Genomic DNA, 13,193 nt, shown 5'->3' with positions numbered 1-13,193 from the left:
AGTGCCGGCCAGGACCTGGCCGCCTCTTCTACTCGTAGTACACGTCACGGTACCCATGTGACCCAAAGTGTTTCCGTGAAAACGCTGGAGACGGTTCTGCCGAAACCAATAACCCAACCGAGGCAACAAAAAAAACCCACAGTGGACGTGTGAATGGCAGTTGCTTTAAGCAATCACTCATCACCACCAATCTGTGAAAGTAAAGCAAAAAAAAAATAATAATAATAATAATAATGACAATAATAATAATAATACCAAGGGGGAGAGAGAGACAATATCCGCAGCCTTACACCTTAACTAGCTGCTGCATTATTTTATTTTATTTTTTTGGTATTTATTCATCAGGAATAAAAAAAAAACAAAGTTTTATTAAAGATTGAAAATTTGATACATTTTACAGAAACTAATTGTGATGTACATATGAGTGGTGACATATTATTACTTTTTTGGGGCGGGGTGGGGGTGGGGCGAAGAGACCTTGTGGTTTTTAAGAACCTGCTGGCAAGCGTTTACCTTGTCCTCGGCATATTCTGATTGTATCATAATCATTTTCTGCTGTTGCAGAGGATGTGAATACACTTAAGCAGCTCACAGAATCCCAGTAGCACAAATTGGGCTTTGGCAAATCGTGTATTTTGTGTATAGAAGGAATTTAAGGAGAGGTATTACTTATTTTCATATTGTATTTTAACTGTTTCTCTGATCAAAATTTTTTTACTTCCTCCTCCTGTTCCTCCCCACACCCCCCCTCCTTTTCCAATTCAGTATTTAGAGTTCAGCACTGTCTCAGTCAGATCATCTTGACCTTTTGATTTCCCCTCCCCTTCCTGAGCCCCATATCTTGCTCATAAATACCGCATTATTCACACTTTCAAACTGTGTATTTTCTTACAATAAAAAATGATGGAAAAAAAAAGGCTTTACTTCTTTTGCATGCACTTTAAAAAAAAAAAAAGACAACGAACATTTTTCAGGTTCCAAGGGAGAGCATGATAACTGTCAGAGCTTTTAATTATATTTGTAAATAAAAGTGTCCATCACACCGCCTTGCTGTGTTATTGTGGCAGGACGTCTCCTTCCCGGGTTGGCCAGGTGAGAGCGGAGAGGGCGAGCTCTCCGGGGGACCCGCTCGAGCTGCTCAGGTAAAGCCGCGTCTGGGTTGTCCTGCGGGTCGCGCGGAGTCAGCCCACTGCACCCCGCTGCCCTGAGCGACCGCGAGGTGCCCGTGTGTGCACGCACACGCGCTCGCACACACGCACTCCAGTGTGCCCGTGCTGTGCGGAGCAGGTGTTGCTGAGAAGTGGTCACCCATAGCAAAAGCAAGCTTAGCCGGGCGTGGTGCAGCCTGGGATGCCGGTACCTGGGAGGGAGACAGGAGCATCTCAGGCGTGAGGACGGCCTCTGCAGCTGCGAGAGACCTCGGCAACTTGGCGAGACTCTTTAAAACCAAGAAGGCCCCTGGGTTACGTGCCCATCAGAAATGTTTTTAAAAGCAAGCTTATGTGGCACAGTGGTCCATTCCAAGAAATCCCGGCCACTCTGGAAGCGGAGGCAGGGGGACTGCAAGTTCAAGGGGCAATTTTCAAGACCCGCTCTCGAAAACTGAAATAAGAAGGGGCGGCGTTGTAGCTTAGTGGTAGAATGCTTGTCTAGTATACAAAAGGCCCTGGGTTCCATCCCCAGCCCCATAAAAAAACAAAAACAGCGACAAAACCCAGCGTGTTGGGGTCTAGAATGCTCCCCAGAGGCTTGTGTGTTGAAGGCTTGGTCCCAGCCCTTAGCAGCACTGGGACCTAGTGGAAGGAAGCAGCCCTGTTGCCGGTCTGCCACCGAAGGGGGTTTGCTGCCCCTTCCTATCTTTCTCTTTGCTTGCGGGCCATCGTGAGGTGAACAGGCCTCCTCCATGACGTTCCTGATGGTCCGTGCAGCCACAGGCCAGGGCAACAGGCTCAGGTGACCTCGGACTGAAACAAACGGTGAGCCAAAACCTTTCCTCCTTTTAATTTATCTCAGGTATTTTATTACAGTAACAGAAAGCTCACTTTATTTATTTATTTATTATTATTATTTTTTTTTTTTGGCGGGTCTGGGGATGGAATCCAGGGGCATTCAACCTCTGAGCTACACTCCCTGTCCTATTTTTTAATTCTTTATTTTGAAACTAGGTCTCAGTGAGTTTCAGAGGGCCTCACTAAGTAGCTAAGGCTGTCCTTGAACCGTAATCCTCCTGTCTCAGCCTCCCAAATGCTGGGATTACAAGCGTGTGCCTCCCAAATGCTGGGATTACAAGCGTGTGCCGCCATGCCCAGCTTCTATTTTTATTTTGAAACAGGGTCTCATTAGGTTGATGAGAGCCTCACTACTTGCTCAGACTATCCTCAAACCTGTCATCCTCCTGTCTCAGCCTCCAAAGTACTGGCATACACCACCACACCCAGCTTGACCTTGTTTCAAAATAAAAAGTAAAATAGGGCTGCGAGTGTAGCTCAAAGGTAGAATTCCCATGGATTCAATCCTTAGTACTACAAAAAAATAAAAACAGACTAAGGCTATGGCCTGTTTTTATTTATTTTTATTTTATTATATATAATATATATGATATATGATATATAATATATATATTATATATTTTTTTCAGTACTGGGGATGGAACCCAGGGATATTTTACCTCTAAGCTACACCCCCAGTCCTATATTTCATTCTTTTTTTTTTTTTTTTTTTTTTGGTGGTACTGGGGTTCCTGGAAGCCCGTCTACCTCCGGGCTACACTCCCAGACCTATTTTATATTTTTATTTGGAAACAGGGTCTCTGAAGGCAGCGAGGCTGCCTTCGAACCTGCGCGATCCTCCTGTCTCCGCCTCCCAAGCGCAGGGATGACAAGCATGCGCCACCACGCCCGGCATTCTGTTTTATTTTTGAAACAGGCTCTCGTTGAGTTGTAGAGGGCCTCACTAAGTAGCTGAAGCTGTTCACAAACTGCAATCCTCCTGTCTCAGCCTCCCAAATGCTCTGATTACAAGTGTGCACACCAGGCCTGGCTGTGGCCTTTTGTTTTAAAGACTGAGTCCTGGTCGCATCAGTTTGTCATAGTTTAGGGCTTCCAGAGTGGTTGACACGCTGCACATTACTGTCTGCCTCAAGGCCAGAACAATGAGGTTCCTTCCTTGCTAGACGGTGGGCTCTGGCCCAGGCATGGTGGCACTCTCTGTAATCCCAGTACTTGGGAGGCTAAAACAGGGAGATTGTAGGTTTACGGCCAGACTCTATTTCAAAACGAAAATTTAAAAAAAAATAAAAAAGGGCTGGGGTTAACTCAGAGATAGAATGCCTTGGGTTCAATCCCCAATACAACAACAAAAAGATACTGTGCTCTGGCAGGGCTGGTAAGGCCCCACTGTTGTAGGGACACCTGTGTTTTCATTCTCAACCCTCCATCTGGCTGTACCACTCTGGGGATCTTTCCTAAGGGGCTGAAACCAGAGAACTACAGGAGCATCTGCGTACCCGTGTTCAGAGCAGGACAGTTCACGATGGCCAAATTACGGAACCAACCTAGGTGTCCATCAGCAGAGGAATGCATTACAAAATTATGGGAAACGCACACAATGGAATTCTACTCAGCAATAAAGAACAAAATTACGTGATTTATAAGAAAACGGATGAGGCTGGAGAACATTAGGTGAGGTCAGCTGGCCACAGAAAGGGAAAGGTCGTGTGCTCTCTAAAAAGCTAGGGAGTGTCGGGGAGACCAGGGGGACGGCCTGTAATGGAGGAGAGACCTCAGCGGAGCCAGGCAGGGTGTCGAAGGCAAGGGGAGCGGGAGAGTGAGGCTCGTGAATGGACATGCTCCGTCAGCTGTGCGTTCATCTGTGACTCTACCAACAGCAACGCCAGAACTCTGTACTGGGGTGCTCAGAGGCGGGGAGGCGGGGTCACCAAGCGCTGTGTGCATGAATATCATCGTCAACGTGACTTACATCACGATGTGAGGCTAGAATGTAACAATAAAAGCACAGTGTTTTTAAAAATGTATAAAAGTTTTGCATGTAAAAAAAAATAAGTAAACCAACCTGAACACTGTTGGGAAGTGTGTAGCCAGGAAATAGTTCCGAGGGGGGCGGGATTTTGTACTTTGTACCTACCTATGTGTCAATCGGGTCCAGCTTAATCTTTTGCATATATTAGTATTTCACTTAATCCTAAAGGGTATTTTGTTGTTCGCCAACAGCCTGCGAGGTAGGTAAGGCAGACCGTGACCCGCACGCCTGTTTTCAAATGATGAACCCAAGCTGATGATGGGGTGCAGTGGCTAGGATCGGGGCGTGGGGGCCCGGCTGGGTCAGAGCCAGGGCGCCCGGCCCAGTGCGGTGTCCTGGAGCAGGTGCGCTTCGCCTCCCACTCCACGCGGAACAGGTATAGTGGGGTTCTGGGGTCGAACGTGCCTTTAAATATCTACTTCCCTAAATTTCTTTCTTTTCTTTCTTTTTTTCTTGGTGGTACTGGGGTGGAGCCCAGGGGCTTTGTAGCTCCAGACTGTACTCCCAGACCTGATTTATACTTTATTTGGAAACAGGGTCTCACTAAGTAGCTGAGGCTGGCTTTGAACCTGCACGATCCTCCCGTCTCAGCCTCCCAGGCGTGGGGATTACAAGCGTGCGCCACCACGCCTGGCCTTGTTTTATTTTTTATTTATTATTATTATTATTTTATTTATTTATTTATTTATTTTGGTGGTACTGGGGTTCCTGGAAGCCCTTCTACCTCTGGGCTACACTCCCAGACCTATTTTCTGTATTTTTGAAACAGGGTCTCTTAAGCCAGCGTGGCTGGCCTCGATCCTCCTGCCTCTGCCTCCCAAGCGCGGGGATTACAAGCGTGCGCCACCACGCCCGGCGTCGTTTTATTTTTGAAACAAAGTCTTGCTAGGTTGCTGAGTCTCACTACTTGCTGAGGCTATCCTCGAACCTGAGAGCCTCTTGTCTCACCCTTCCACAAACTGGGGTTACAGGTACGCGCCACCACGCCTGGCTCTATTTTTCATCTTGAATCAGGTTCTCCCCGTCCCTATTTTATTTTGAAAAGGTTCTTGCTAAGTTACCACAGGTTAGTCTTCAACCTGCGGTCCTCCTGTCTCAGCCTCCTAAGTACTAGGATTACAGCTATACCTCATCATACCAGGTAATTAATGATCTAGTTATTAATTTTTTGTGGTACTGGGGATTGAACCTAGGGGCCGTCTACCTCTGGGCTACACCCCAGTCCAGTATTACTTATTTTGTGTGTGGGGGGTGGGGTGCTGGGGATGGAACCCAGAGGCATTCGACCTCCGAGCTACACCGCCAGCCCTATTTTTTATTCTTTATTTTGAAACCGGGTCTCACTGAGTTGCAGAGGGCCTCGCTAAATAGCTGAGGCTGTCCGCGAACCCCGATCCTCCGGTCTCAACCTCCTAATGCTGGGATTACAAGCGTGCTCCACCATGCCAATATGTCCTCAAACCTGTAATCCTCCTGTCTCAGCCTCCAAAGTACTGGGATTACAGATGTGTGTCACCATGCTGGGCAGTTTTTTTTTTTTTTTTTTTTTTTTTTTTGCAGTACTGGGAATGGAACCCAGGGACCTCTGAGCTATACCCCCAGCCTTATCTTTTATTCTTTTATTTTTAAATTGAAAACAGGGTCTCACTAGGTTGCCTCATACCTCACTAAGTTGCTGAAACTGGCCTTGAACGTGGGATCCTCCTGGCTCAGGCTCCCAGGCACTGGGCCTGCAGGCGTGCGCCACCACGCCTGGCTAGAAGCAGAAGTTTACGAGACCAGTGACACAGTGATCTCTTTGGACGGGGCCTGTCAGCACAAGAACTGGGCACATCGAACACCCTCTGAAGTAAATAGTTCAGTATTAGGAATTTTCCCCACAGAATCACTTGCACAAGTATTTTACACATACGGGGTATTTGCTGCAGCACTGTTTACCACAGCAAACAACCAGACACTGGTCATCCTGGTAGTTGGGAGGCTGAGGCAGGAGGACTGCAGGCTCACTGGCCTCAGCAGGTAGGGAGACTAATCAACCCGGCGAGACCCTGTTTCAAAATAAAGACAAAACAGGGCTGGGGGTGTGCCTCCGCAGTACAGCGCTTGCCTAGCACGTGTGAGGCCCTACGTTCCATCCTCAGCATTGCAAAAATAAAATCATCCTCAGGCTGAAAGGAAAACTTATGAGAGCTGGGCATGGAGGTGCACACCTGTAATCCCAGTGTTTGGGAAGATGAGACAGGAGGATCACAGGTTCAAGGCTGGCCTCAACTTGAGACCCTCTGCAACTTAGTGAGATCCTGTTTCAAAATAAAATAGAAAATAGGGCTGGGAGTGTAGCTCAGAGGTAGAACGCCCCGGGGTTCAATCCTCGGTGACACACACACAGATTAAAACAAAACACTTGGATCCTGTTTCAAAATGAACAAAATGAGCCAGGTGTGGTGGTGCACGCTTGTAATCCCAGCATTCAGGAGGCTGAGACAGGAGGATCACAGGTTCGTGGACCGCCTCGGCTACTTAGGCCCTCTGCAACTTAGTAAGACCTTGTTTCATAATAAAGAATAAAAAATTAGGCTGGGGGTGTAGCTCAGAGGTAGAATGCCTCTGGGTTCCATGCCCAGTACCATACAAATAAATAAAATAGTGCTGTAGTGCTGGGTGTGCAGCTTGGATGTAGAATGTGTCTGGGTTCCATCCCTAGTACCAAAACAAATACAAAAAAAGAAGCAAAAATACTTTCGTGTGTGTGTGTGTGTGTGTGTGTGTGTGTGTGTGTGGTACTGAGGGTGGAACCCAGGGGCTTTCTACCTCCTGGCTATCCTCCCAGACCTATTTTTTTTTTTTTTTTTAATGGTGGTACTGGGGTTCCTGGAAGCCCTTCTACCTCCGGGCTACACTCCCAGACCTATTTTTACATTTTATATTTGGAAACAGGGTCTCCTAAGCCAGCGCGCGCGGCTGGCTTCGAACCTGCGCGATCCTCCGCGGGGATTACAAGCGTGCGCCACCACGCCCGGCTTCTCCCAGACCTATTTTATACTTTATTTGGAAACAGGGTCTCACTAAGTTGCTGAGCGCCTCACTCAGTAGCTGAGGCTGGCTTCGAACCTGTGCGATCCTCCTGTCTCAGCCTCCCAAGCGCAGGGATTACAAGCGTGCGCCACCATGCCCCGCTAGCAAAGATGCTTCTGAGCAAGAGAACTTGGCCTGCACCCCAAAGCTTTTAGAAACCCCCCACCCGAAGGTCTGCCCTTGCTGTGGCACAGCAGCCCCTGTAGAAGCTAGTGGAGCGAGGCGACCTCTCCCCGGCCCAGAATCAAATCCCAGTGGCTACTGTTAACCAGAGCAAGGGGCTGCTCGCACCCTGGCTGCTGCCTTTTATTTATTTATTTTTTTTGGTGGTACTGGGGTTCCTGGAAGCCCTTCTTCCTCCGGGCTACACTCCCAGACCTATTTTATATTTTTGAAACAGGGTCTCTTACGCCAGCGCGGCTGGCTTCGAACCTGCGCGATCCTCCTGTCTCCGCCTCCCAAGCGCGGGGATTACAAGCGTGCGCCACCACGCCCGGCTTTTATTTTTATTTTTGACGGCACTGGGATGGAACCCGGGGGCATTTTACCTCCAGGCTACACCCCCAGCCCTATTTTTTATTCTTTATTTATTTTGGTGGTACTGGGGTTCCTGGAAGCCCTTCTACCTCTGGACTACACTCCCAGACCTATTTTTATATTTTTTTATTTGGAAACAGGGTCTCTTAAACCAGCGAGGCTGGCTCCGAACCAGCGCGATCCTCCTGTCTCTGCCTCCCAAGCGTGGGGATTACAAGCGTGCGCCACCACGCCCGGCGTTTTTTATTCTTTATTTTGAAACAAAATTTTATTTTTTATTATTTCAGGGTCTCACTGAGTTGTGATGGGCCTAAGTAGCTGAGGCTGGCCACCGACCGCGATCCTCCGGTCTCAGCCTCCCAGATGCTGGGATAACGAGCGTGCGCCACCACATCCGGCCCCGGGCTGCTTCGTGATTGCCCCATTTATAAAACCCACACCCAACAAGGCAAGATATCTGGAGGCCTGCATCATCCAGTATTTTATTTTATTCGGCAATAAGTCAACAGCAGAATTAACACAACATTAAGCGACTCCAGGTTGGACTTAACCAAGGAAAGATTCCTAAAGCCGTCCCCGCCCCGTGGCTGCCACAGCCAGGCTTCCGGGCATCCGGGCAGCAAAGCCACCCTCCCAAAGCGTCTCCCGCTTTTATTGTCAAAGGAGCTGGAGCAGGCCAACACCTGCTAAGCCCTGAGATGCGTGGAACAGGGTTTAAGCCGAGGGGAGAGACACCCACCCATCTCCCTCAAGGATGATTTGGACTCTGCTCTCCTGTAGACCAGGTCTTATTTCCTGGGGTTTTTCCTTCTTTCAATTCTGGGTTGCTCTGGTTTATTAACAGTGTGATGAGCCCATCACACTACCAAAATATCCCCCAAAACGGAGCTCAAAATTATCAGAACATAAACGGGGATGTGACTACCTAGATTCACAAAGGACAGGCAGCAGGGAGTCACCTAGACCAGCCTGACAGCGCGGGCGGCACTGTGCGGGGCAGGGGGGCTGTCCGTGCGCCTCAACTCCACACCGCGGACCCCCGACCTCTGCGCGCCCAGCGCCCCCTACTTCCCAGACAGCTGCTCGTAGAGTTTGGGCACGTAATCGTCCCACTCGGCCTGGTAACACGTGCCGGCCACCGGGGAACCCAGCTTGTACTTCTTGCGGAAGGCCGCCACCTTGAACTTGCCACGGTGATCGCCAGAGCGGTTGCTGAGAACGGGCTCGTCGCACTTGAGCGGCTTGTCCTGCTCGTAGACCAGCCAGACGTAGCGGTGGAGGCCTGCGGGGAGACGCAGAAGCCCTGGCTTGCTCGGCGCCACGCCCGCGCCATCCTGCCAGCCTCGGAGGCTGCAGGCTCCCCTCCGCCCTCCCGCCCAGGTCCCCTTAAACCCGCTGCACGTGTGTGTGTGTGTGTGTGTGTGTGTGTGTGTGTGTGTGTGTGTGTGTGTGTGCGCGTGTGTGTGTGTGTTTTACTGGGAACTGAACCCAGGGGTATTTTACCTCTGAGCTACATGCCCAACCCTATTTTCCTGGAAACCCTACTACCTCCGGGTTACACTCCCAGACCTATTTTTTTAATATATTTTTTATTTGGAAATAGTCTTTTTTTTTTTTGGTGGGTCTGGGGATGGAACCCGGGGGCATTTTACCTCCAGGCTACACCCCCTGCCCTATTTATTCTTTATTTTGAAACCAGGTCTCACTGAGTTGCAGATCCTCTGGTCTCAGCCTCCCGAATGCTGGGATTACAAGCGTGCGCCACCACGCCCGGCTTACCCAACCCTATTTTATTTTTAAATGTTGGAACAGAGGCCGGGCGTGGTGGTGCACACTCGTAATCCCCGCGCTTGGGAGGCTGAGACAGGAGGATCGCACGGGTTCAAAGCCAGCCTCAGCTACTTAGTGAGGCTCGAAACTTAGTGAGACCATTTCCAAATAAATAAATATAAAATAGGTCTGAGAGTATAGCCCAGAGGTAGAAAAGCCCCTGGGTTCCACCCCCAGTACCACAAAAAAAAAAAAAAAAAAAAAAAAAAAGGTGGAACAGGGTCTCACTAAGCTGCGGAAGGCCTCGGTAAGTTGCTGAGGTGGGCTGTGAACCTGTGACCCTCCCATCTCAGCCTCCCAAGTACTGTGATTACAGGCCCAATTCTAGACCCGAATCTTTTGAAGTGTTTACATGTGTACACATCAGTCAGATTTGCTGCCTGAAACGGTGTGATCTGTGTATTTACTATACGGAAGTTAGCCCTTACTCAATGCATCCGGGGTGGGGAGGCGACTGAGGCCCTTTATTCTTTATTTTGTGATACTGGGGATTGAACCCAGGGGAGTCTGGGCTATATTCCCAGCCCTTTTTATTTCTTGATTTTAATTTTGGGTTTTTGTGGTACTGGGGACTGAACCCAAGGGGCAGTCTACCTCTAAGCTATACCTCCAGCCCTATTTTATTTTTTTAAAAACACGTTAATGAGTCTCACCACTTTGAGGCTGTCCTTGGTCCGCGATCCTCTTTTCTCAGCCTCCCAAGTACTGGGATTACAGGCGCACACGACCATGCCTGGCTTATTTCCAGTTTTTGAAACAACCTCAGTAAGTTACCATGTACTGGACTCAAACCAGCAATCCTGTCTCGGCCTCTCAAGTATTGGGATTATAGGTGTGTGCTGGCGTGCCCGGCTGGCTTTTCTTTTCTTCTTTTCTAATGAGAACACAGCTTCTACTCGAGAGGCGTGCTTTATTCTCATGTGTATACTCTCCATAATTAAATTTCCTAGCTTCGTAGCGGCCCTGGAGAACTTAATTGATCTCTAGGAAATCTGTCCTTTTACTTGCCCTCTTAGGAATGCACGAGAAGGTTGGAACCATCTGGAAGCTTCTGGTTTACATATAAAACCCAAGCCCGTGATCAATGGTCCTCGTCAGGGATCTCCTTGTACCTCTTCGTACCAACTCACAGCAGGACAATGTGTGCAAAAGCTAGTACTCCGCCGTGCTTCAGCTACCACCATGTCCTCGCTCTAGCAAATGGAACCAGCGTGTAACACACGACGGCGATGCCCTCCCAACACCAGCTCAGGGAGCGCTGATCTGACCAAGGGTTTCCAAATAGGGGGCACACACCTGTGACCTCAGCTCCTGGGAAGCTGAGACAGAAGGACCGCAGGTTCAAGGCCAGCCTCTGCCCCTCTGTGAGCCTCTCAGCAACTTAGTGAGACCCTGTTTCAAAATAAAAAGGGCCGGGGATGCAGCTCAGTGGCAGAATTCCCAAGTTCAATCCCTAGTGCCGAAACAAAACAAAAAAATGATACCAAATCAGATTTTCAAGAGAGCCCAAGAAGCAATCCTACAGATGGTCCATCTGACTTCTAGCCACCCTACACTGCTGAAGGTTCTGGAAAGCTGGTGGCCTACAGGGAAACCAAGCAGCCTTCCATTTCCAGTAGGGTAAAGGCTCTCATAAATAGAAGGAAGGCTTTAAACGCCAGACGAAGCTGGCAGCACTCGGGCTGATCCTGACGTGCGCCCAGCCACCCTCCCGCTTTCCCCCAGCAGCCTCTACTGACCAGTGCCACTGGGCGGCCCGGAGCCCACGTAATCGGAGAGGACAGTGCCACTGCTGATGTCGTTGCCCTTCATGTTGACCACGAGAAAATGGTGCCACTCCCTGTGTGGAAGAACACGGGACTGTCAGCTCCACGGCGCAGCCCTGGGAGAGCAGGCCACGGGCGGGGCTTGCTCAGGCTGTAGACGATAGGCTCACTCCACAGCAAGACCAGAGGAAATGCGCACTCTGGCTTAAGCATGGAACAACCATCCCAAACCAGGGCAGCAGCCTCACCCCTTTTGCCCCCAACTCGCCTGAATTTGGGAGACTGCCTGCTGGGCGCATCCGGGTCGGTGAGGACCAAGGTGTAGAGCTTATCGGAATCGAGTCCATCCCACTCGATGCTTGTGGGTCTGTTCTTCACCTGTAAAAGGAACCAGTTGGAGTCAAAGAGCCAGAAATGCCAAAGAAACCAACTTTCTTTGACATCTGGCTCTTCAAAAGTAAAACAGATTATTCATGTAAGTTACTCCTCCACTAGGAACCATGAGCCAAGTTTTATTTTTTTTTATTTTTTATGGTATAATGGGGGTGGAACTCAGGGGCTTTTCTACCTCTGGGCTATACTCCCAGACCTAATTTATACTAAGTAGCTGAGGCTGGCTCCGAACCTGTGTGATTCTCCTGTCTCAGCCTCCCAAGCGCAGGGATTACAAGCGTGTGCCACCATGCCTGGCATGAGCAAAGTTTTATATGCATGACTTATTTTTGCTGTACTGGCGATAGAACCCAGAGGCATTCTACCTCTGAGCTACACCCACAGCCCTATTTTTTTTTCTTTATTTTGAAACAGGGTCTCACTGAGTTGCAAAGGGCCTAAGTAGCTGAGGCTGGCTGTGAACTGTGATTCCCTGTCTCAGCCTCCCAAATGCTGGGATTACAAGCGCGTGCCACCACGCCTGGCTCTGCACGATTTATTTGAGTCTGAACACTATGGGGACTAAGGTACCCCCGCAGGTAATTAACGCTGGGAAAGAAATGGGGTCAGGATCAACCCTGGCCCGGGGCCCCTCCTTGTAACCTCAACCTTACACTCTGTCTGGAATGACAAGGTCTCTGGATTTGATGACCAGATTACTTGGGGCCTGCAAAAGTGAGATCTGCAATTCGCTGGACATTTAAAACAGCGGGGAAGCAAAAGGCCAGGGCGTGAGGAGAGGGGCAGGGAGTCTGGGGAGGAAGCTGGTGCCGCCTCCAAGAGGGGCACTACGCATGGCGACATCCGAAACAATAAACTCCTGTAACCATCCCAACAGTGGAGGGCCAGGGCAGCTCATTCACGCCTTGCTGGTAGCAAGGGCGATGAGAAACCTAGCTTCTCCGCTTTGAGCAGCCAACAGCAAGGCCGTGTAACACAAGGCCGCTGCGCGGGGAGCCTTCGGGCTGCAGGACGATCAACTTTGGGGCGCTGCACGCTCTTGACCGTAAAAAAAAAAAAAGAAAAGAAAATATCGCCGCCGGGCGATGCTGCTGGTTACGCAACGAGCCGCCTGCTGGCTCGCCACCCGAGCCCTGAGCCCCGAGCCCCCACGGGAGGCCCTGGGGGGCTTATGCGCGGCCCCAAACACCCGGCCCCGTGCACGACCCCTCCTCCCGACCCAACTCCAGGATGGGGCAGCTTCTGGGCCTTGAGGTCGCGGGGACGTGGATCCGCGGCTCCGCCAGATGCTCCCCGTCACGCGCGGCCCCTCCCCGCCCAGCGGCCGCGCTGCACGCCCCCCGCCCGGGTACCTGGGTCGGCGTCAGCACTTTGCCCAGCTCGTCCACCTCCACCCCGGCGTAGGCGACCCGCAGCGCGTGCTGGGGCTGCTCGTCCACCTCCTGCAGGCTCAAGGGCCCCGTCCACTTGCTGACGTCCGCAGGCATGGCGGGGAAGCGCGGGCGCGGGGCTGGGAGACGAACCGGAGCCGGACGCGCAGGCCGACCGCACGCT

At 50.5% G+C, this 13,193-nt stretch overlaps 1 protein-coding gene across 1 annotated transcript; it reads right to left on the bottom strand.

Moving 5' to 3' along the window:
* Nucleotides 1-8,714: 8,714 nt before the first annotated feature.
* PEBP1 (phosphatidylethanolamine binding protein 1) lies at nt 8,715-13,193 on the bottom strand (the record flags this gene model as incomplete). Its single annotated transcript, XM_080717994.1, has 4 exons — nt 12,992-13,193; nt 11,515-11,624; nt 11,220-11,320; nt 8,715-8,932 (listed from the first exon to the last, which is right to left on the bottom strand). Exons 1-4 carry the CDS (start codon nt 13,124-13,126, stop codon nt 8,715-8,717), a joined length of 564 nt encoding a protein of 187 aa, XP_080574120.1. The 5' UTR covers nt 13,127-13,193.

The sequence above is a fragment of the Muscardinus avellanarius genome (genome assembly GCF_963383645.1).
Source record: "Muscardinus avellanarius genome assembly, chromosome: 21".
Classification (NCBI taxonomy): domain Eukaryota; kingdom Metazoa; phylum Chordata; class Mammalia; order Rodentia; family Gliridae; genus Muscardinus; species Muscardinus avellanarius.
Note: the sequence above shows the minus strand (reverse complement) of the source record. Positions and strands in the feature narration are given on the sequence as shown.